The sequence below is a fragment of the Erithacus rubecula genome (genome assembly GCF_903797595.1).
Source record: "Erithacus rubecula genome assembly, chromosome: 3".
In the NCBI taxonomy this organism is placed as follows: domain Eukaryota; kingdom Metazoa; phylum Chordata; class Aves; order Passeriformes; family Muscicapidae; genus Erithacus; species Erithacus rubecula.
The window spans coordinates 14554623-14567798 of NC_136689.1; the positions used below are offsets into that span (position 1 = coordinate 14554623).

At 43.4% G+C, this 13176-nt stretch overlaps 1 protein-coding gene across 5 annotated transcripts in view; it reads right to left on the reverse strand.

Moving 5' to 3' along the window:
- Positions 1–271: 271 nt before the first annotated feature.
- JCAD (junctional cadherin 5 associated) overlaps positions 272–13176 on the reverse strand; it is a 57510-nt gene continuing 44605 nt past the window's right edge. For 3 of the 5 annotated variants that reach the window (XM_079302914.1, XM_079302915.1, XM_079302916.1), the window contains 2 exons: positions 5569–9224; positions 272–1604 (listed from right to left, as the gene is read on the reverse strand). In XM_079302914.1, coding sequence (XP_079159040.1) covers positions 1570–1604; positions 5569–9224 — 3691 coding nt within the window. In that variant the 3' untranslated portion in view covers positions 272–1569. Of the gene's footprint in view, positions 1605–5458; positions 9225–13176 lie in introns of those variants that run through there. The other 2 variants (XM_079302913.1, XM_079302912.1) reach the window with 1 other exon arrangement.

Here is a 13176-nt window from a genome sequence, read left to right on the forward strand (position 1 = left end):
CAGATACTAAGCAGGCTAATTCAAGATCAAAGGGCAGAATGCATAGGCTTTATTATAAATTCTGTAATTCATGCATTTGTGTGTGCAGATAAAATATATTTAAAGCCATGTATTTAAATGCCATCAAAAAGACACTTGAACTTCTCCGAGCAACAGCTGGTGACTTCAGGGAAGAGTCCAGTTTTGCTTATTTTTATACACTGGCCTAATCCAAAGTCATAATCTGAAAAAAGGAACAAAGTATAAGAAAGCAAGCAGGTATTTTATCTGAGCCACTCAGCAACACTGGGACAAAGATCCAAACCCATTTTTTGGTAATCAGCGTCCCTGGAATGGAATGGCAGCAGCACCAGCCTGGAGAATTCTCAGTGTGTTTCAGAAAGTGGCTCCAAGGGTTGAGTGGAAAAAATTAGAAATTAACCCTGTAGTAGATAGATAGATAGATAGATAGATAGATAGATAGATAGATAGATAGATAGATAGATAGATAGATAGATAGATGGATGAATGGCTTTTTTTTCTTTTTTTCAGAGCAAAATAAGGTAGCACTACTGAGTTAAGTGGCAATATGGTATGTGCATTAAGATATACAAGTGAAATCTGCTTGGGGCACCTTCACTCAGAGGAATAAGTCTTCTTAAAATATAATAATAATTATAATAATAATAATAATACTTCTTTATACTTGCCACTTGTTAGCAATTGTTTACATCGTAGAAAAATAGATAGTATTCTGTAACAAGAAATATAGTTACTTTGTTAAAACGGGCTATTTTAAACCAGCTACTATTCTTTCATATAAAGAATTTCTAAACAGCAAAACAAAAATAGGTAATACTGAGTGCAAAACAGCCAGTGGTATACTTTGCATTGGTTTGAAACATAGTTGCCAGCTACTATAATTACATGTTCTGTACACTGTACTACAAAAGTCTTCCATCTTTTAGAAGCTTTTGGGTTTTGTTTTTCTTCTTTCTAGGTGGCAAGTAAGTATTTAACCCAAGTTAATTCAAAATCTGGAAGTCAGAGATTATTTCACAATCAGTCTCTGCTACCATTCTTTCACATTCCTTTCCCCACACAGTGCAGCAGCACTTTCTACTTATGGCAAAAGATCCCTTAAGTTAAACAAAGTTTAGAATGTAGATACTTAGAAGTTTAGCTTATAGATTCACATTCTTTTAAAAGTAATTTCACTGATTTCCCACATTTACATTTACACCAATGTAACACCTCACTTGATGCATTTCAACATCCTTGCTAAAGACTGAAATAAAGTTCAGAAGAAAATTCTTTGCAAATGGTAGGTATTGTCTTAAACACTAGAAAGCCAGACAGTTCCAACGTAGAAATCAGATTTTTCTGTGGTCTCCACAACAGCTTCAGACATGAATAGCTAATTCCTAGTGGCAGTGGTAAAGGCATTATCAGTACACCATGAACATCACAAATGGAGACAATTTCCAAACATTAAAGAACAAAAACCAAACAAAAAGCACCCAGAAAATAAAAAATCAGTGAAACATTCTTAGTAGAGCAGGAATTCCTCTGTTCTCCTCTTCATTAATCTCACACCTTTTCAACTTTGGTGGGGTCATATGTATCTGGAAAAAAAACCCAAGAAAACACTATTAATAATGTATTGTGAAATCTATTCAATATTGCCAGGTGTGGAAATGACACATATTTTCCCTAGTTTTTATTTTAAAAAAAAGAAAAGCTGATAATGAACTTGCTGCATTAAAGATACATATCGCATTCCTGACACAAATTCTGTATTTTTACCAGTATAATTGAGGAACAACTCAGATCAAATGCATAAAGATAGAATTTGGGAAGGCCTTGGGTAGGTAGGAACAAGCACACTGAATGCTAAGTGATTACTTCCAGTTTTCAGGCACTTTGACAGGAAGAAAAAGACATGAGATTTTTTTCCCCCTTGTACTGAACACTAAGGTTCAGTAAACACTTTAAACATTCTAGCGGGGTGTGTAAGGTTAGCTGAAGGAGTGGTTATGCCATACAGCCATCAGGGACTTTTCATTTGATTGCAAAGCCTTCATTTCAGATTAATTCAACAGAAAACAGGAAAGCACAGCTGTGTTGCATCACTAAGGTTAGCCTGTCTCACTTCAGTCTGCAAAATTGCAGCTCATGTTTCAGCCTTTTTCACTAAAGCACTGGACTGGCTTATTAATACTCTCCTTCACTTCCAGCCTCCCTCCTGCCAGTTCACAGGACATACCACAGGCTGGTTTTCCCTTTCCCAAATCCCCGAGGACACTCTTCTATCAGATTTGTTAATCGGATTTATCCCACTGCTGGCCATGAAGTGAGCAGACCTGAGCCTTTTCCTCCACCCTGGTCATGTGGGACAGGATTGCCATGAAAAGGCTTTGCCCTGTGAGTTCTGCCTGCCCAGTGCCATCATGCAGACTGCTGGCTCACCCTTGGGGTGCCCTGTCCTGGCATGTAGGGCTACCTGGGGAGGAGCGTGCAGGCGCAGTGCCCGGCCAAGGCGGCACTGCAGCCGCGCTGCCGCGTGCTGCTCCTGCTCTTACGCAAGCTGAGATCTGCGCTAACCTCAAACGTCCCTCCCGTGGGCTGCACTGCCACAGCTCGCCTTCCAACAGCTGAGCAGGAAAATACTTCCACACAGAAATATCACACTTCGGAGTAAAACGTTCATCCTCAGGACTTTCGCGCTGATGTGAGTGAATGTCTTCATTCAAACATAAAAAGCGTAAAAATCCTCCAGGGAAATTTTTGCTCCTACGTGCAACTGTCCATCTGCGACATCCACACTCATGTCAAGGGGGAACTGGCTAAAAAAGAACTTCTGGATTTGGTCCCAGTGGGTGGATTTGTGGTGCAGAATCTTTTATCACTTCTCTTGCCCACCCTCCCCAAGCTGCTAGTCCAGCCAAGAAAGGAGTCTGTGCCAGCCTATGATTTCTGCTAAGCCTTTTCTGGTATTTCCAAATAGACACCACATGAATGTAAAAAATCAACAGGAATTAAGTTTTTGAGGGCTAGTTTGCTTTAGGATAATGCTGCACCTTTTTAAGTTTAATGCACTGATGGTGTACGAAGATGCCTCTAAAGCAGTAACATTTTTTTGATTGTAAATATTTTGCCATGTAAACTGTTAGAACATAAAATTCTGAAGTGTTCTGTGACAGGTTGACCTAAAAATAAAAATGGATTTGCATTTCAGAAACCTGATTTTCCTAAGGCCAGACACATTCACATTAACAGAATTCCCCACAAAATTTCAGGTGCTAGCTGTTTCAGGGAGTGGCAGGACAGGGTTGGGGAGGAAGGGAGAAAACCAGGCCACAAGACAGGGAACCTCTGCATGGCTCAATGTATTTCCCTGACAGCTTACCCATGCCCTCAGCACCTAAACCAAGAACACAAAAGTGCCAGACTGACAGGCCAGGTCACCTTTTGGAGGGGGACAGAGCTCTAGCACTGATACAGAAATGTTTATTCAACATCTGGTTACGCTCATTCAAAATGCTCTCTACAGAAACAAAGCCAGATTAGCAGCCTCATGCCTTCAAACAGCAAAGGAGAAAAGACATCCAATGCATTTGGGAACACTTGGAGATGTTCTCCTAATGGCAGTATTTGCATAGTAAGATGAGCTTCTTGCATTCAGTTTTGGCAAGGCTCTTACTCTGAGATGATTGTTCGTCTGCCAAGCTACATTATACATGTGAAAGCCTGTTTCTGCTAAGGGCTGCAGCCTCTGTGACAGGCCCAGCCTGCAATTATGAGACTAACATCACCCTACCTTACTCCAAATAAAGTGGCCTTTTACAATGGAATATTTGCTCTTTGAAAGCAACAAATGCAATGTTTTCCCAGGATTAATTCTCATTTGGGCTTTCAGTGGTACCAATGAGCTATTGAGAAAATTGGAGTGAGACTTAACAAAGGAAGACACAACATCAGGCCTTTTTACAGACATGAATCTACAGTCCCTCTGTAAGGTGAAGCTTTTGGGGCCATCACCAAATCAGGGTCTCTTTGGATGGGAAGAGACCAGTAGAGGAGCCACCTGCCCAGCCCATGTGTGTCACCCTGCAGTGCTGGACAGTGCAGCAGGAAGGGATGTTCATGCCATCCACACAAGGGCAGGGCTGTTATGGCTGTGAGGGAACTGCTGCAGTGGGAACACGCTGCAGAATACAAGCCTGGCATTGTCAGCAAGAGGGATAAATTTAGACCTAATTTACTGCAGAATAACTCTCCAATAAAATGCACACAATCTGTTTTGATACATCCCTGAAGTCATGTCACCACAACAGTTATTTTCTTCACTCCAGCAGAAACCCCAAGGGAGGAAAGCATATGAAATCCATGTGGGGCATACGAGACCTGATGGGTTCAAGAAAGCTGAATCAGCCTGTTTGAAAAATCTGGTCTGGAGAAATACAGTTCAGAGCAGAAAGAGACAAATATGTGGGATACAGAAAAATGCATGGAGAAAAAGGCTGAAAGGCTGCAGGAGTCACTGCTTAGAACTCATACAAGCATTTCTTTTCAGCTGGAAATATATAAATCCAGTTTAAAGTATACTCCATTTAAATTCAGTCCCTCTGTACTGAAAAACTGTGAACAGATTTATATCAATCAGGTAAATGAATAACCTGTGCAGATTTCAAGATAAAGTGTCAACTGCAACAGAAAGGATGGAAAAAGGAAGAAGATTAATACTAATTTAACAACTTTCATGCTGTATGTTTGCTCACTCCAATCTATTTAATGGACTAAGCAGGTGGCCTGAGATCTATCCCTTTAAACAGGTCTCTAGGAACAACTGATTTTCGGTTGTTCAACAAAATGCTAAATGAAAAATGTCTTAGAGAGGGAACAGCTCATGGTAATTTAGGGATTCATATGGACTACACAAGTTTATATGTTTTAGAGAGATCAGAAACACCAAAAAATAGGGGAAGAAAAAAAGGTGTTCACTGAAAAAGTCTACTTTCCATTTGTCCTGGGGTTAACAGTTATTCTCAACATCTGATCTGGAAAATATTCATGAAAGAGAATTTCCAGGCCCCTACATGCAGCCATTTCCCAGAGGCTTCACAGAAGAACATCAGATATTTATTTTTAGTTTCTTCTGAACTATGATATAGTATGTGTCTACTTAAGTATTAGAGAAGGAAAAAAATTGGCATTCAAGGAACAGCTATGATTAAATCACCACATGTTCCCAAACACTGGCATTAGAGTGACTGTCTTTGAACTCCACTGTTTTAGCCTGGCCATTCCCTGAAACAATTAGACAGAGATAAGACCTAAGGGAGCACTCCAGTCTCTGTGAATGAATTTCCATATCACAAGTGAGTTTTACAGTAACTATTCCTAAAATGGGAGCAGAGAACACTCATCTTTTCCACAAGGAGAGCATAGTGGGTGGCTCCCAGATGAGGATAGTACCACCTACAGCCTGTTACTATTTGAGCAGCATTACGTGGGCATAAGCAAACTGGTCATGCCCATTACATAAGGAACGAGTACCCATCTGGATCTCCCATAACGGGATCTTACCTAAAGAAAAATCTCTGTCGATCCTCTTCTTGTCCATTCCACCTAAACATCCATTTTCACTGAGAGAGATGACACGCTTGGAAACAGCCCCTGAGCTTGCCAGCTTGCTTCCTCTCTCCTCTGGTACCTTTGACAGCTTCTCCTCATCCACCTCCTCTCCCGAGTCTGCGCTCTTAATGCTCAGACGCCTCATCCGCGACACAGAGTCAACTTCCTTCATCCGCACCAGCCGATCCATGGCGGTCCGGCTGGGGGGGGACGTGAGCTTGCCTTGGAGGGTCTCGATCACTTTCGAGGTGCTCCTCACTCTCTTTTCCGAATGCTGATAAGCAGATGACTTGCAAACCAAGTTTTGGTCCTCACCTTGGCTGGGACTCACAGGCTGTTCAAGAACTTGCTCAGTTACCAGTGGTTTAATGCTGGCTTCCTGCAGAGTGGCCTGGCATTCATCAGGGTATAAAGATCGTCCTGCTGCTCTGACAAAGAGAGCACTCTCTGTCCAGCCACACTTTCGTCTGCCTTCATAAGAATCTTCTTTTTTTCCTTCTTTCTTACTTACTGTGCTCCCTGTCGTTGATGACTCAAAGTCCTGAGCACCATTGGAAGGGCTGGTGCCTGGGTGGGGCCCAGCATGGTCATCTGGAAGGAGAGACTCCACTGCTATATCTATACCTAAAATTCTTGCAGCTCTTGCCTGCAATGACTCATTTACAGGGATTTCCACTGCATTTGCATCTGAAGAGTGATCAGAGTTGTTAGCACCAAGTTCTGGGGCCACATCAAGTCCCACTGACCTCAAATCTGGCTCAGAGCACCTTTGGTTCCTCTTGGTTAGTGACAAGCGTACTACTGACCCTCTCTCTAATACACTATCATTTGTGGGAGTTGCACATTTGCTCAGTTTAACAAAGTCTAGGTAATTTTGGTCTTCGCTCATCTCCTGCAAGACAGGGTTGTTAAAAGGATTACTGTGACATGAACTACTTGGACTACTGGACAAAACTCTTTTGACAGGGCCCACATGAACTGGCTGTTTGCTTGTTCCTCTCTTGGCTTCCCCCATCCCCATTTCTGCTATCAGATTTCCATCTGCTGGCCTGACTCTTTCATTGCTCCCTCCTGGCTTTGAGGAGCCTTGGGAGCCAACACATCTTGGCTCGCCACCATGCTCTGGCCCTATGCTCCAACTTTCAGACTTACTTTTAACCCTTCCTGACCTAAATACAGGCACCTCTGGCACAACCATTTCTGATTTCCCACCATGTTTTGGCTCCTGGATTGATTTCTCATTTCTGAACTCCCTCCTTTGCATAAAGGCACCTGCCTGCAGAGGAGCTGCAGCACTTTCCAAATCTTCTTCACTGCTTGCGCTCTCCTCCTGCCCTTGCAGCTCCTTGTTAAAACTTTCTAGTTCACTTATTGCATCCCAGGGACGGCGACTTACAGGTTTCAGCAGGAACTGCCCAAACGGTTCTTTACTGTTGCAGGAAGCACCTGGTTCTCCCTTAACTACATCTCCCTTGGAAAGAAGGCCATTTTCCCTCTCTTGGACAGGCACAGGCTGGCTCTGGTGGGCTTTTGGGGAGGGAGACTGAAGGACTGAGGTTCCAGTCCTGGAAAATGCACTGTTGCTAGACTGGCTGAGGTGTGTCTGGCCCTTCATACCGTAGCCACTCTGCCTGCAGCCTGTCTCACCAGAAGGAGACCCTGTCTGTTTTGCCCCCATTGTGGCTACTGTACATCCCGGGAGTTTTGGAGATAGAGGTTTGCTATTATCAGGCTTCCCAGGCTTTGTAGCATGGAAAAACTCTGGGCTCTCAGGTTCTTCAGAGAAACTGGTCTGTGTCTGCTGGTCTTTGTACTGATCACCTGGCCAGGAGCCAGAATATTTGAGCTCTCTGTGTTTTGTAGGCTGAATAAATCTGAGGTCATTCATTTGTTTGAACTCTTCTGGTCTCCACAGCTCTTGTTTTTGTAACTCATTTTTATTGGTCATGCTTCCTGTAAGCGCTTGTAACTCCAAGTCTGTTGAAGACATACTTAAGAGACTTTGTTCTTGCAAAGCTCCATTGTTATCAAACCTATTCTTATCAGGGCTCTGAGTTATGTTGTTGTTCCTATCTGTATCTGGCAGATTGGATTCTGATTTAACTGGGATGGAGACCAAACAAAATATAGTTTCATTCATTTTTTTCTTTGAACTCTTCTTGCTCTGCATCCCAGTTCCAGGTTCAAACTTTTTCACTTTTGTAACAGTCTCACAGGTGTTGTCCATATGTGAATTTCTTACAGAAAGTTTGCCTTTTGTGTACTCTATGCTGGCTTTGTTATGGGGGCTGTGATTGGTTGCACTACAATTGTCTCTTTGGTCCATCAAGGCACAATTTTCCTGATCTCGGATGGATGGTGCCAACCATCTGTTGCTGTGGGTGGAGCTGTCGGAAGTTCTTTCTCCCTTTGCAGAACTGGACAAGTTTGATGCATCCACAAAGGCACTGTTGTACTGTACTTCAAGATTTCTCTCTTGCAAAGCACCAGAACTGGGACTACGTGCATTTTCAGTGTGGTTAGAGTTGCCCTGCAGACCTTCCAGTGGCGCAATTTTAATATGCCGTATCCGAGGATCATCAAAGGGAATGTACTGAACGGAACGCAGGTGGTCAGCAGGGCGCCTTGCATGGCTTTGCTTCCCATGAGGAAAATGGTTGTCTTTGCAAGGGTCACCCCCCACTTCAGAAGTATTCATGGCTGGGCGTTGGCAGGGGACAACCCGCTCTGCAGGACCCTGCGGATCACTGCTGGCGCACGTGTTGGTGTTAGGCACTTCACTGGGGGAATGTGGGGTCACGTGTTGGTGAGGTGGGGATTTGTAAGAAGGAGGAGGTACGTACACTGGGGGCTCCAAACCAGAGTCTGGAATGCCAGCATCTTGCCTCAGCTCACTGACTTTGGCTAAGTAGGAGACAGGCTCCTCTTTCTGGTAGTGGTCCTGGAAACCCACATTTTCTGCAGGTGCCCTGGTCTGCCGCTGCAGTTCATAGGATGGAGGCTTGAGAGGTCTCCCATACTTGGGCTTCACCAGGGGAAGGACATGGCCTCCTGTTCCATGGTGCTTGGCTGGTTCCACACTCAGTCTGTTTGGGGGATAGGAGGGGGTTTTAGCGGTGCTGAGCGAGTTGTTACTGTTGGTCAGGGAGGGCATTTCCACGCACCTCATGCTCTCGGGTGAAAGGACCCTCGGCAAGGACTGCGATTTGCCCCTGCTCTGGGTGCTGAGTACGTTGTCTCCCATGGTCAGCGAATACAGCTCTTGAAGCAGCTTCTCCCTGTCACCCTCAGACATTTGCCTTCCAACCTTTTTTGGCTGGCTCCAGCTTTCTACTTCCAGGCTTCGCCATTTGCAGTCGCTGGGCACTTCACAGCTTTCCTGCAATCCGCTTCTTCTGCCATACCCTGCACCTGTCCCCACCTTCAGCTGAGTCTCCTTGGGGTGCCGGGGTGCCCCTGGGGTTGCAGCCAGGCCTTTCATCTCCACACTGGCTTTCTGGGAATAGCCCAGGAGCACACTGAAGTCCTGTCCCCGTCTTCTCCAGTAGGCGAGATCTTTATCAGTCTTGGGCTGAGGAGACCATGCTAAATGAGGCCTGTCATAAACCCTGGAAAAAAAAGCAGTGTCAGAGGCAGTGTGCACAGGTGCTTGTTCTTTCCACCATGGGTAAGGTCATTAGGAGGTCAAATGATGAGTTATGCCAATGGGGTTTTGTGTAATCTATTTGCAAACAGATGACAATTTTAATGATAGGATTTAAAAGTTAGTCAGTTAAGATGGGTAAAGGAAGGGACAGAAGCTCTTTTGACATGTTGTTAACTATGCAAAGGTTTTAGAAAGAGAGACAAATGCACCAGTTACCTGCTGTGCAAACATGCACAGCTCTCCTTGATGGACATTAGAAAACTCCCTGCTCACAGCGGGCGGCTTGGAACTAGAAGATCTTAAAGGTCTCTTCCAACCCAGACCACCCTCTGATTCTAAGATGCCATTCTAAAACCAGAAATTACTGTCTTGAATTACTTCTGTATCCTGCCAAACCAAAATCTATATATCTCAAGGAGACTACTGCAGTATTCAAGTATAATAGGATTTCAAGAAGCAGAGGTAGGGAGAACAGGTAGATGTCAATATCATAAGATTTCATAAGATACAGTCTGTAAGAAAAAGGATTTGCATTCTGGTAAAAGTGCTGAAATTAAACATGTCTGTTTCAGAACCAATTTCTGTTCATCTTTCTGAGGGAACAAATTTCTTCAGGGTACTTTGGAATAAATGACACATGTCGCAACAATGGTGATGTATCAACACAGTTCTGAATAAGATGGAACCAATATTTAAAATGTAAAATACTTCAAAAGAAGTATAAAATTCTTAAATAAAAGAATATATTAGTGAAACATGAAAGACACTAGACATTGCAGATCAGAAATTCAGAGCACAGTTTTACATGAACAGAATAGGTTCTCTGTCTGTTCTGAAGAAAGTGTAAACTGTTTTATACATTCCTGCAGAACAAAATTGGTATCCTTCTACATAAAAAATTAATTTTCTACTTGAATTGCATTCTGCTATTCTTGTACCTAAGGTGTCCAACAATATAACTGCCTTTACACTATGTGGCTGCCACCAGCATAAGACTGGAAAGAAAAATCAAAATTGACAGAAATAGGACAAGTATGTAGATAGAACCCAAGAATTTCTTCCTCTTCCCTCCACCCCAAGGTATATAAACAGTATCATCAGGCTCTTTTTTTCCAAAAACAATTATTTGTTTAAATAGGACTTTGCGAAGACATAATACAAGTCAAAATTCAGAATGAAAATTAAACCATCCAGATTCACAGCAATTTTATTTTATGTATATTACCTTCATCCTATGAGTCTAAAAGTTTAAAAACCAGACTGGGATAAGGAGCATCTTGTTCATATTAATTCAATTGGATTAAGACTGAACTTCTGAACAAAATGTTCTGCCTCTGAAGCATGAAATAGAGTTTGATTGCTGAAGCCCAAGAAGGAACAGACATCTTCATTAATCAATGAAATATAACAGGACACCTCCTATATCAGAATCTGATTGTAGTAACAACCAACACTTCCATCTGGAAACACACAGCTGAACAAATTCTGTCTTCTACATTTTCATCTCATCCCCATACTGCTGTGGCACCATTTGCATCTGTGCTTACAAAATGAGCTGAGAAACGGGGTGCAGCAAGAGTGAGGAGGAAATGGACAGTTGCTCTTTCTGATTGATTTTATCCAGGGAGAACAGAAATTGCAGGAAGTACCTTCGTAGATTCCAAGATCAGAAGAGACCATTACAATTATTTAGTTTGACATCTTGCTCAGCAGCACAGACCATCAGAGTTCTTTGTGATGATTCCTGCTTAAGTGGTTGCACATCTTAGAAAAGCACCTAAAATTCTCATTTTTTAATTTCCAGTGATGTTGCAAAGCTGAATTCACCATTTTAAAAAAAAACCATACAAAGTAACCCAAAACTCTTCTCAAAAAGAAAGAGAGACCCTGCATTTATTAAAAGCTGTTTAAAAGATTAATTTTATTTTTAAGGTTAATACCTAGGTTCCAGTAATGAACTTTAGAACATTATACAATCCACTGTGTAAATTGTACTATGCCATCATTGCAACAAGAGTGTAAAAAAGACATTTAAAAGGAGGCATTTAGAGCATTTTAAACCTAATCCTTTCTAAGATCTACTCACAGGACAGACAGTATCTGTCTCTCTAAGTCCTGGCTAAGGCACTAGAAGTGGTTATGCAGCCAGCTTCTATCAGAGACCCTGTAAACTTCTGAAGGTGACACTGCACTGTGCAGTGGGAAGAGGATGCTCCAAGGACCCTCCAGTACAGCTCCATCCTGGAGTCTCCTCTGCTGTCCCTGCTGCAGAGCAGCTCCTGCACACCTGCATGCAGGCATGGCAGGCAGGAGGCAATGGGGCAGCACAGCACAGCCACACTGCTTGTGGACACAGCTGCAGCTCAGTCTGCCTCCCTCCAGGACATGTGGCACTTCTGGCTCTTGCAGTCAATAAAGTGGTGGAAGGGGAAACTTCCAAGAGCCACTCCAAGTTTAAAATGCTTCACTGCAGCCTCAGCAATGCTAGATCCCTGAATGATGAGTACCAGCCATGGTGCAGTCTTTCATGCCCAAGACATATCACCAAAGAGAGACTTCACAGCCCCTCTGTGCAGCTGCTCATCTCTGACTATGCCACTAACACAACCCTGTGTCTCTGCACATGTGCTGGTGCTGATGCACAAAGAAATGCACACCTGGACACAAGTGCCTGACAGCTGAAAGGAGGATGGAGCCAAGGATGGAGCAGTACCATGGGACCAACTGTGGAGATTTAAGTTCCAGGGGCAGAGTGGTCCCAAGGGAACAAGGAGGTGGATTTTAACATTATGAACTCTTTTATAACAGGCCTGCTTCTCACAACTATCACATTTGCTCTCATAAAGTGCACTGAATTGATTCTACATAAAGCTAACTACATTTAAAAGGTTTTAAACCCCCAAAACTATCTCTAGCTTTCTGTGAATTTTAGGCTTTTACCAGAAATGAGGCCATCAGTCTACCCTCCCCTGGCTGCATGACCACATTTGACTGAGCTGTCTTGCTCAGAGCCATGGGTTGAAGCTGCCCATTTCTCCTAGGGTGACACAGGACCAGCAGGACCTCACATGATGCAGACAATGGGCCAAAAGCAAAGGAGTGGGGCAAAGGCATCGAAGTCCAAACCCTGCAGAGTTAGGCCACTGCAGGGCTGTGTAGGGAATGTCTGTCCCTACTGCCAGCATGCAAGGGGAAAGTGTTGGGCACTCAGTGGCTCATCCTGCATGAGCTGCAGGCACTGCCACAGACTATGTGCCCCACAGAAAGCACTGTTAAGAAAGTCAGCAAGGTGGAAAAATCTTCAGAGGGCTGCTCTGGACTCTGGCAGCTTCTGTTCTATTTTGAGATCCTATCTTCACATACAGTCTTCTGAGACCAGCATTGGAAAACACCAGTATACTTTTTTAATTATTCTAGCAGGTGATCTCATTATTATAGTATCTATTTATTGCTAAATTTGCTAGCTACTAACATAGTTCCACCCACACAAACAACTAAGCAAAATGCCTCTTTACTTAGAACAGAATCAGGAGGGAGTTCTCCTGTGAAGAGAGAACTCTCATCTACACCCATAGGATCAGCTTTCCCATTTTCTTTGACTTTTCTCCTCCTCCAAACCTTTACTATGTGGCCTCTGAATGCTCAGTTAATCAGGACAGCCAGGACAGCCCTCTCACCATCTGCTCCCTCACACTTTGCCTGAAGAACAACAGGATGGAGCCAAACACCACTTCTCCATTCCACCAGGGAATCACTCTCCCCTCACAAGCAGCAGGAGCAATGGCTGTGAAATCTCTACCTTCCTCAGCAAGGTTTGATTAGCAGCACAACCTTAATAAGCAGAGACAACAGTGTCATTCCCTGGTCATCATCCCCTTGGTCATCACAAAACACCACAAGCCCTGCAAACCTCC